General features: G+C 34.9%; 1 protein-coding gene across 4 annotated transcripts in view; it reads right to left on the bottom strand.

Moving 5' to 3' along the window:
- LOC106872974 (primary cilium assembly protein FAM149B1) overlaps window positions 1-11,215 on the bottom strand; it is a 128,169-nt gene that overhangs the window by 12,934 nt on the left and 104,020 nt on the right. For all 4 annotated transcript variants that reach the window (XM_052967988.1, XM_052967990.1, XM_052967992.1 and 1 more), the window contains 6 exons: window positions 10,054-10,192; window positions 8,614-8,665; window positions 6,832-6,926; window positions 4,881-5,005; window positions 3,812-3,980; window positions 1,779-1,925 (listed from right to left, as the gene is read on the bottom strand). In XM_052967988.1, the coding sequence (XP_052823948.1) occupies window positions 1,779-1,925; window positions 3,812-3,980; window positions 4,881-5,005; window positions 6,832-6,926; window positions 8,614-8,665; window positions 10,054-10,192 (727 nt within the window). The remainder of the gene's footprint in view (window positions 1-1,778; window positions 1,926-3,811; window positions 3,981-4,880; window positions 5,006-6,831; window positions 6,927-8,613; window positions 8,666-10,053; window positions 10,193-11,215) is intronic.

Raw genomic sequence — 11,215 nt, 5'->3', positions numbered from 1 at the left:
TATACATATATATACATACATATACATATATAGGCAATTTTTCAGTTCTACCCATCCATCATTCACAGAGAAGTTCAAGAAAATTAAGGGTACTGCTCTCTCTAACTCTAACTTCTTATTTCTTTAATCTAGATGTATTAGAGTCAATTTTATTAGGAAGAGTGTTATTATGAATTGGTTTAACACTCGTGTATCTAATTCCAATATATTCTATCGGCACTAGAGAGATCAAAGGCAAAGGTGATCGAGTTCTTTTATGATATGAACAGAGAACTGAGAGGGACAAAACTAAATGCTTTACCATCACTCCACTAGCTTAGGCACAATTACTGCTTTCATCAGGTTTATTAATAATGGTTTCTGATTTAGGCAAGGACAGCAGTTTTAGAGGAAGGATTTACATGATACCAACAACCTTAGTACTTGACAAGTACCATATTTTTTCAATCCCAGAAAGGATCGACCTCAGCATGATTTGAACTCAGAATGTAGTAAACCAGAAGAAACACTGCAAAGTATTTTTCTGATACTCTAATGGTTATGCTAATCCATTGCCAATATTATATTTACTAATAAAGACTAAAATAAAGAAGAGTCAAATATGAACTAAGAATTAATTACAGGGAATAATTCATTCATTCTTTCTATATAAAAATTGGAATTGTAATTAATAAAAAAAAAAAGAGTAGTCAATTAGTAATAATTATCTCATCTGTAAAGGGGAGTTAAAGTCAATTGAATAGTAGCAAACAATGTTTGCTCTTCTTGAAGATCATGTGATTTGCCTGCTCTTTAGTCAGCTTACTTTGCTATAATGTCAGCTAGAGACACTCTAACGTAGTGCCAACATCTCTTCTTGTGAAATACACAATAGCATATAGTTAAAAATAAATCAGGTGCTGGCATGACATAGATATGGAATGACATCATGAATGGAACTTTCTTTGTTACTGAACAGATTATTACAACTCTCGTAAAGGTCAGATGCATACACTTATTTTTTCTTTCATTGTATATACATATAATTCTTTTTAATGAGAATAATTTTTCACTGGAGTAACCTGGCTTGTAACTCATCTTTACAAAAAGAGAAAAATATAACAAACTCTTGCTTATTCTAGCACTTTCTATTATACTTCTTGGCATGAATTGACAGAGATTATGAAAATCTGCGTTGGCTCTTTATCATTTCTTGCATTACATTTGAATATGTCTTACTCTCTTAAAAGAAAATGTAATACTCATTCTTTTTCATTTCCAAATGCACTGATTTTGTAAAGCCATAAAGTATGTACAATCTTCTGGTGAACTAAATTTGAATAAATTTAGTCCTGGCCATGATTTCTACTTGCTAAATTAAATAGTTAACCTGTTGGAAGATTTATCCTTTTGTTCTTATTCCTTTTTCCTGTTATAAGCCTCCTGTTTGATGCAGTTGTTTAGGTTAAACTAGACTTTTAGGTTTTATATATTATTATATTCACATGGTCAGTCTATTGCTTGCCTCTTGTTATCTGGAGACCTTCAAATCCTAAGCCACCCTAATTTTTTTTATCACTCAATCAGGCATCATATAAAATAGCCAATATAATTTTTAGCATTTAATTTAATTTCATTTCCTGGTAAGATAAAAAGCTATATTTCTTTTTCAGAATCACCTCAAGTTACATTTTAAGCAGGCATGAAAGTTTAAATGAGATACTTATAACAATTAACCCAGCACTTAAACTTTTGCAAATTCATAGCTATAACAATTGATAACTGTTAATGTACAATACCTGAGGACGGCCTACAGGTGTCTCAAGGGAAACTGTCGAGCAAATAGGTGGAAGACATCCGTTACGAAACCCTAAAAGACTTGGAGGAGAAGATAGACTCTCACTACCTGCCGGCATCAGTTTTGTCACTTTTAAAACTTCTTCATCCTGAAAAGAAAAAAGAACACAAAGAAGTCAGCTGCTAAAGCAATGACATGATATAAATACTTTCAAAGGCAACATTTCATGACATCATCTCAACTACTTTACATTTTATTTTACAGATATAATTAAAAGATGATGACCGAAGTGATTAAGTTACTGGCTAGCTTTTTCCCTGCTCGTGATTTTAAAAACATGCTGCTGTCAGTGTAAAACTTACAGCAAACATACACACATGGATGTACAATGTGGCTAATGTAATAGGAATGGATATTGGAAATGTTTGTAGGAGTGACTAACACAAAAAAAGATGGATATATTTTGTTTAATTTGTACACTTACATGTACATCTTCACATTTGCACACCCACATAGAAGATTGATTAGGAAGGTTGCTTCATAACCATGAGATCTTGGGTTCAATCCCACAGTATGGTATCTTGTATAAGTCACTTAATCATAACCTCAGGTAGACCCTGAATTTGAGCAGACAGAATCTGTGTAGAAGCTCATCAGATGGATTGTATTTATAATTCAAAGGTCCAGCCTTGTCACAATGTGTCATACAGATTTTATTTGAGAATTACATTAAGGTTACATGTGACCGTAGAATACTCAGCCACTTTGCATGTTCATTCAATGAGTAAACCAGTCAATCCATTGACCAACAGTTTACTCATACATTGAAACTAATAGGAGAGCACATCAGATATATATACATATATATATATATATATATATATATATATATATATATATATATATATATATTTATATGATGGCCATCCACTCGTGACCGAGAAAGACCATTGCTGACCTTCAGGATTGTGCGCTCTAGGACTAACTTATATTTTGCATTTGTGGCTCCGTCGGTGGCTGATTTTGAGGTACGATTTTATGGCTGAATGCGCTTCCTGTTGCTATTCCTCACTTGTTTCTCAGCCAAGGGATTTTTATATTCTACTGTGCCTTGGTTTACACATTGGAGAGAGATTTTTTAAGTGCAGATCCACTATTTCAAAAGACATGGAAAACCTGGATTTATGTTTTGGCAAAGATCCATGACATCAGTGAGTGCAAGATGATATTGCGACTATCTGATTGAAACAGGCAAGCTACAGTACAAAGGTTAGAAGTCTCTGTAGTTTAATGATGAGTTAAGTAAGTTGTAGCCAGGTTCAAAAATTGTTTGCCAGGTTGTTGTTTAGCTCCAGGAGAGCCCTGATCAAGCAGATCTTATAGCCAAAGATGTTCTAGTATAACCTTCCTGTCATTTTTCAGACAGTTTATCTGTGTTGAGAGAAACGTTAGGCATAAGAGGGATTAAATGTGGTATGATGGAGAGGAGAAGGTGTTTGTTTGGACATATGATGCATATGAGTGAAGACAGCTGGATACAGAAGTGTCTGTCATTGAAAGTGGATGGTACCCGTGGAAGAGGGAGACCCAGGAAGACATGGGATGAAATGGTGAGGACCGATCTTAGGATGTTGGGGCTCACGGAGGAAAAGACAGTCAACCAAGATGTTTGGTAATATGAGGTTCTAGAGAAGACTTGTCCACGAAACTGAGTGCTAGAAGATTTGTCCCACCCACATGTAACAACACACTTTTCACCCACTCTACCCAAAGAAACTGAATTACAACTCCTCTTCTAACTGAATCTTTCTCTTCCTCACATTTCCTCTTCACAAATTATGATTGTTTTCCAATCCTCTTTCTAGGAAACAACTCTACCATCCTTTCCATTCGGTCTTTGTCCAATAACACTGCTTTCTGATCTCTATAAAGCATGTTCAAATCCAATTTAACTCGTATTAACCCCTTCGTTTTTGCCAGCCTCTTTTCTACTTCCATCTCCCTCATGTAAAACACCATATAAAATATACTAACCATGCAAGGTGTTCTTGATCTTTCCTGAACATTGTGGAGGGGTGCTAGGCGCAATGGTTTTATCAACCGGTTGTATTTTACACTGCCTGGACGTGACATTTTAAAGTTTTGTGGAGGGAAGTTGCTGCCCACAGAGTTTGGTGTTGGTAAACTTATGTCAGAACCATCACTGTAATAAAACAAAATTCTACCAAGTGAAAAGTAAGAAATAATTTACAGCAAATGGTAAAGTTACAATAAAAGACATAGTTTTATAATGTCTATATGTGTGTACCTCATCTCTCTAGAATAATTCGGTAAAAATAACCACACATACAATCATCTTTATCATTATCATTTTAACATCTATTTTGTCATGCTTGTATGGGTCAGATGAATCATTGTTGAAGCAATTTTTTTCTGTGTCCAGAGCCTTTTCTTGTTGCTAACCCTCACCTATTTCCAAGTAAGGTAACATTTACCCTGGTCCTCTAAACAATGAACAGACAAGATATGTCTTTGCAGAGAATTGCAAATAAAAGACACTGTATGAATGGTAACTCTTTGTTTGCAATCAGAGTGCACATGTCAAGACAAGAGGAATACACACTTATGCACGCATGTACACACACACACACACACACACACACACACATACACACCACACACAATGGGCATTAGTCAAGCTGCAACTATAGTAGAAGGGTCTAATTGATATTATTCATACAGTGGGAGCAAGCTCTAAACTGTGTGGTTTCTGAAATGCATTTCTTAATCAGCCATGCTCGTGTATGTATGTACATACATACGTTTATATACAAATATGGATGCACAGATGTATATTAATACTGCATACACATGCCCCACTTGAAATAAAATCCAGTTTTTGGATTGGGTTCTCTAGTTATGAAAGAATGCAATGTTGGATGTTATCATTCATCATGATTGTGCAGGCATACATATATAAATAGTAATATCTTAGTATGATTAAAGCTCAGTGACTGGAACAAGTAAAAGAATATATATAAGCAAATACACAAATGCACACAGACATGCATGCAAATGCACACAAAGGAAAGCTTGTACTCACTGTAATATGGCACCTGGTCTTTCAACTATGTCCTTCTGTTTCACAGTAAGAATACCATCAAGGGACTGTGGTTTCCAACTGGCAGTGCTAGTAATAAATGATGGTGTCCTTGTTGGCAGACTGACCTACAGAGAGTTATCAGGGTAACAATCATGATTGAAAAACATTCCAAGAAGTTGGGAAGGACTTGAAATTCAGTCCTAATGTTTTGAAAGATAAACCCAAAGATGAAGTAAAAAATTACTAACATTTTTCTTCATTTTTAAGTATGTCCTGCTTTGTAGAATCTTAAGTAGCCATTAAATAACATGTTTAGTATTATGTAGAAGGTGTCAAATTGGCTGAGTCATTACAGCATTGGATAGATTGTCTTGTAGTATTGTTTCAACTGTCTCTGCTCTGAGTTCAAATTCCTCTATGATCAACCGTACTTTTTATCTTTCTAGGGTCAATAAAATAGAATGAATCCAGGGTGGTGGATTCATATTGTTAGAGGGGTCAGGTAAACTGTCTTGCAGTATCTGTGACAGCTCCTTGGTGTTCTGAAAAAAATCATCTGTGATGACATTGATATCAAGTCATATCAACCCTAAAGCAGTAGCCTTTCTCTTGGACAACATGAATTGCATAAAGAGGGGAGACTTGCATGTACAAACAATTGCTAATCTTCCGACAAAAAAAACAAAACAACACAACGGTCTGTGCCTACAGATGCAGATATGGTCAATCTCCACCAATGAAGCCCCTTATACTATGTAGCACTATATAGTACTGTTAGTACTGTCGGTAGTATTATGTAACTATTACATAGTACTTTAGTAGCAGTGAGTGGGAAAAAGGTCAATTCATTGACAACAGAATTTTAAATTAAATTAGATATCTATATATTTTCATAGAGTACTTTTACAGAGTTGAGCTCATTAAAAGAATTTACAGTTGAAATAATTATATGTAAGCGAACTACATCATATTAATTGGAGCCTCTCTTGATTGCTTGACATAACTCTCAATAGTAAAATGGGTGCTAGCATATTGACAGAGTCATCATCTAAATAACAAACTCTGGCAAGAAACGAAAGGGAGACAAGTTCCAAAATTTTAATGACTTATGCATCTTTACATCCTTAGTGATGAGAACAATCATTTTCCAAGTAAGCTAATTCTAGTCAAGATAGGGGAGACAATCGTAACATTTTAAAGAATGTAGTGGAGAAGGAGTCTGATACTTAACAATATGAGAAGCGTGACAATTTTAGACATGTTTCAGTATTATTATACCTCATCAGTGAAGCATAATCCACCTGTAACTGGAAAGTCTAGGCTTGAAAATAAAAAAAGATGGGTATGGCTGAAATGCCCTTTATCATAGATTAGTTTAGTCAGAACAAACAAAAGTAGTTAGCAAATTGGTTTACAGGTGGGAAATTGGTAAAGTCATTACTGTGCAGGACAAAAAGCCTTTTGGTATTTGTTCTGGTTCCCTGCATTTTGAGTTCAAATCAGACAGAGGTCAATTGTATCTTTGATTCTTTTAGGATCAATAAAATAAAGTACCAGCCCATCATAGTGAATAGTAGAATTATCAGTGTATCAAATGGGATGTCTGTTCAGGTATTTGCATTTTGAGTTTTTGAGTGTTAGTCTAAATTTATTGCTTGGTTTAACACCCTAACCTGAGTCTTGGGTGCCTTTGATGGAGTTCATTTTGTTTCTAGTTTGAGGATAAGCTCCTCTTTCTACAAGTCACAAATGCCCCAAAGAAACAAGTCACGAGTGTTGCCTTTCTCTCTTTGTCTAAAAAAAAAACCCCCAAAAAAAAAACCAAAACAAATCCAATACATTTTCTCCTGTCATGCAGTAATAATAATACTAATAATGATAATTGTTTTGATTATTTTGAAGGTGAAAACTTAGCTCTTCAAAAAAAAGGGCAAAAGCTTAAGTAACTGACCTTTGGATAATTATACATACTCGATGCTTCTCTAGAAATGTTGTGAATCTCAGCTCGATAGGTCGGTAAAGGAAGAAGAATGGCCTTCTCAACACCTGTTAAACATGGAGAGAAAGAAAAGCCAGCTTATAACATTGTGCAGATCTTAATTTTAAAGTAGAACTTGGGTACAAATGTGTTGAGAAAGCAGCTGAATATCAAAGACATTGGATGAGGTCATGCATAAAAGGACTATGCTAATATAAACAAGTAATGTGAATGGATGTAGATTTCTGGATGGAAGATATAACTATGATTTCCAAAGAGTACTTAGTGAAAAAGTAGATCAGACTTGGAAATTTTGGGCCTCAAAAAAGAAGAAAAGTAAATGTCAGATCAGTGCCTGAAAGAGGAATAAAACACATGCTATATGTCATGTTAATTAATGTTTCAAAAACACTAATTTCTAAACCAACATTCCTAAATTATTTATGCTAGATGTTGACTAATATATATATTGTGATAAAGGAAGAGACACAAGAGGGTCTAAATGTATTGACAGTAAATGAAACCTGATTAGAAATGGTCATCCCCCAGTTGTTAGATGCATATGTTCTTTCAAGAATTTACAATAAAAATGTTATTTCAGAGCAAAAGTTTTGAGCTAGTTATATATTACTATAAAGAATTAGTACAGTTATGTAAGCATGTATGTGTATCCTGATAAGATTGAGTTTCACAAGCTTCTTTTTAGACATTTAACCTTTACTTGTCCTACATTCAAGATGTCACTTGATATATTTGCTTCAACTAAAACTATACAATCTATTGAATACATGAGAACTTGGAAATAATCTTAGAAATTCAGGCTTTTCTCAGTTCAAATGACCAATAGGTTTCTATTATTCATCCATTTAGCAAGCAATCAATTACTGATTAAACTCAGCCTTGATTAAGTGAATGTATGTCCAAAGGCATGCCAGCTATGATAATCCTGATATTATATGTATCAGAGACCACAATGTCCAATGAGTTCTTCCTTTTTTAAGATAGTGACATTTGAAGTAGATGTGACTGCTATTTCTAGCTGATTGAGTGACCATGTAGAAGCTCCTTTACTGAAAATCTAAACTTTATTAGTCATCAGCTACACCAGTGTCCTCTCTGTGATGGTGAATATATTCCCACAAAAAAGTAACATTTCTCAATGAAAGAATATAATTCACTCAAATGATAAGCAAGTAATAATATGTTTGGCAGTAAGTTGTATCATTTGTAGAAAAAAGTGAGGTTAAATTCTTGATACAGACACTGTAATGTGTGTCTATGGTCAAGGTACTTGACAGTCAATGGCTTAATCTGAATGTCTGGTGTATCTCCTTGCTGTAAACAGTAGCTATATCACCAAACTGCCAAAGCTTTTGTCAGTTTGCAATACTAGATTCAAATTCTCTTAGGTATTGTTGGTCCAATGAATCACTTTTATATAACATACAATGTAACAATAAGTTGATGAGGGAGTTCTATGTAGATACTTGATACACTAGAAATAGCTATCAAGTCTCCCTGAAATCATACCATACTGTCCTACATTGGACAATATGGTACTGAGGGCATAGTCCCAGAAAAAAGCTGGGATGGTCATTCTTTGAGTATAGATCTGCTCAATTAGGACTGCACACAACAACAACGACATAATTCAGAAATCAATGGCATGTTTTAACTATGTAGTTATTTGGAGAAAGAGGAAGGAAAAAAAGAAAAATAACCAAAAAGAAAAAAATACAGAAGAAACAGTCTTACCTCTGACATATTCAAAGTACATGCTGAGCAAATTTTTCATCCAGACCAATACCTGTAAAAAAGTAATATTTAGTAATGAAAAAAATAACATTTACTGTGAATGTTAACACAACAGTGCATTACAGGCATAGAATGTTTGATATTCTGATGTGTGTCTGGATGATCTGAGAGTTCTTCTGCCAACTTACAATACACATGATGACAAACACATCATATCTTGTTATTTATAAGATATATATGATATTGTTTCACCATTATGTCTTTCAAAGCTAAAACTTCATAGTGTCACTGCCCCTCATAGAAATATCATGGCTATTGAAGGTTTATATCTTTATTAACTTTTAAAGTACAAGTAGCGTCAAGAAAATTCATCCAGGATTTAGTCTCAGCCAGAGTCTCTTACTCAAAGAAGACTGGGAGACACCAATATCAATCATTTAAAACTGCTCACTGTAACTGAGTGATACTTTATCTGAAAAATTACATGTGATTAAAGAATGTTTCTACAGAAATATAATGTTATAGGCACTTTAGATTGGACATGCATTTTGTGTAACAAACTAATTTGTAAAATAAGAACAATAATATGAATATAAGATAAGAGGGACTAGAGGATGTCTATATCTGCTTGTGATGATACAAGCACCGAAAACAATTAGTGAAAGCATGATACATGTTACCAAACCATATTTAATTCTGAGTGATATCCATAGTTTATTTTGATTTAGTATGTTTGTTTGTTTTCATGATTGTTTTTCCATGCTAGCATGGGTTAGGTAGATATGTTATTGAAGCATTGTTTTACAGTCATATGCCATTCCTGATGCTAATCCTTCCTTGCTTTTAAGTAACAGATCTCTTACTCTACACAGCTTCAAATGCACAAAACAAGTAGTCAGACAATTGACAGAAGTACCAAGAAGACTGCTTAAACAGCATGACTTTTGCACAGTCAGGTGCAGATGTAAAGACACAGACACATACACAGACACACACACACACACACACACACACACACACACACACACACACACACACACACAACCAGTCTCTTTTCAATTTCTATCTATCAAATCCACATCCAGGGTTTTGGTTGGCCAAAGCATGGTAGAAGACACTTACCTCAGATGCCATGCAGTAAGACTGAACTTGAGGCCATGTGGTTGGGAAAATAACTTTTTAACCACACGGCTATACTTGCATCAACATAGCCATGTGTTTTAGGTATTTATAATAGAGAAGTAACAGTAGGGAATTTTATAGTTAGGGTACATACAACAGGAATGCTACAGTTACAGTCCTTAATATTAAGATATTTACAACACACAAATTAAAAGATAGTTACAATAGCTAAGTTACTGTTGTATTCTCACAAGAAAGAGAGTTTAGCTATGATACATGCATATAGGAAGCAATTGTAAGCAATGACTTCATTCTTACCTCATTCCATGTGTAGTCAAACATTGCACTGGCAATATTTTCTTGAACACAGGCTAGAGGTGTAATGGGAGGGTAACCAGTTCGATAACAATGGCTTGATTTTGGGCAGCGTCTCTGTCCATCAGGAAGAGTGTCTATTCTGAATTGGGGGAAAAAACAGAGTGAAGTGAAAATTCTTATACATTTATAGATTAATTTACAGTACAGCAAACCCAATTATTATTATTTTTAGTCATTTTATCTAATGCTCAACTGATTCTATCAATCTCTACTCTTCCCTAATCATAATAACAATAGTTCTTTCTGTTATAGGCTTAATGCTGGTCAATTATATCAACCTCAGTATTTGACTGGTACTTACTTTATCAACCCCCAAAGGATGAAAGGCAAAGTTGACCGTGGCAGCATTTGAACTCAGAATATAAGCCAGAAGAAATGCCACTCAACATTTTCTCCAGTAAGCTAATGATTCTACCAGCGTGTCACAACAACAGCAACAGTAATAATTATTACTACTCTAGGCACAAGGCCTTGAAAATTTTGGGGGAAGGGGGCTAGTCGATTACATTGACCCCAGTGCATAACTGGTACTTATTTCATTGACCCCGAAAGGATAAAAGGCAAAGTCAACTTTGGGGGAATTTGAACTCAGAATGTAGTGCAGGTGAAATACCGCTAAGCATTTCACCTGTCGTGCTAATGATTCTGCCAGCTCACCATCTTAACAGCAACAGTAGTAATAATAATAATGATAATAATTGTCTTAGTATAAAAGACGGGCTACAGCAAGTATTCTGCTCAATACCACAGATTTGCTTGTCAGTTGTTTGACCAGTTGAGCATGTCCTTTAGTGGATGATGATATGTGCATCCCTGATCATGAGCAGAAGTAGTGTGGGAGCATCATAGCCATGTGTTGAGAGGAATTCTTTGGGATTTGGATAGTTCACCTTTGGAAACATGGGTGTTTCATTCAACATCCTTAAACAACCATTATTCAAAGACCTTTTGAGCAGGATGGGCTACTCGACATGAAGAAAATTCTAACTGTGCCTCACCAGCAAAGACATGTGCTGTTTATCTTGATATGAGACCACTATGTCGCGCACATATGGTTGTGATGCATGTGCCTCGTGTACCCTTATCAGACGGGTAGTCATGA

This window comes from Octopus bimaculoides, chromosome 5, assembly GCF_001194135.2.
Source record: "Octopus bimaculoides isolate UCB-OBI-ISO-001 chromosome 5, ASM119413v2, whole genome shotgun sequence".
Taxonomy (NCBI): Eukaryota; Metazoa; Mollusca; class Cephalopoda; order Octopoda; family Octopodidae; genus Octopus; species Octopus bimaculoides.
Note: the sequence above shows the minus strand (reverse complement) of the source record. Positions and strands in the feature narration are given on the sequence as shown.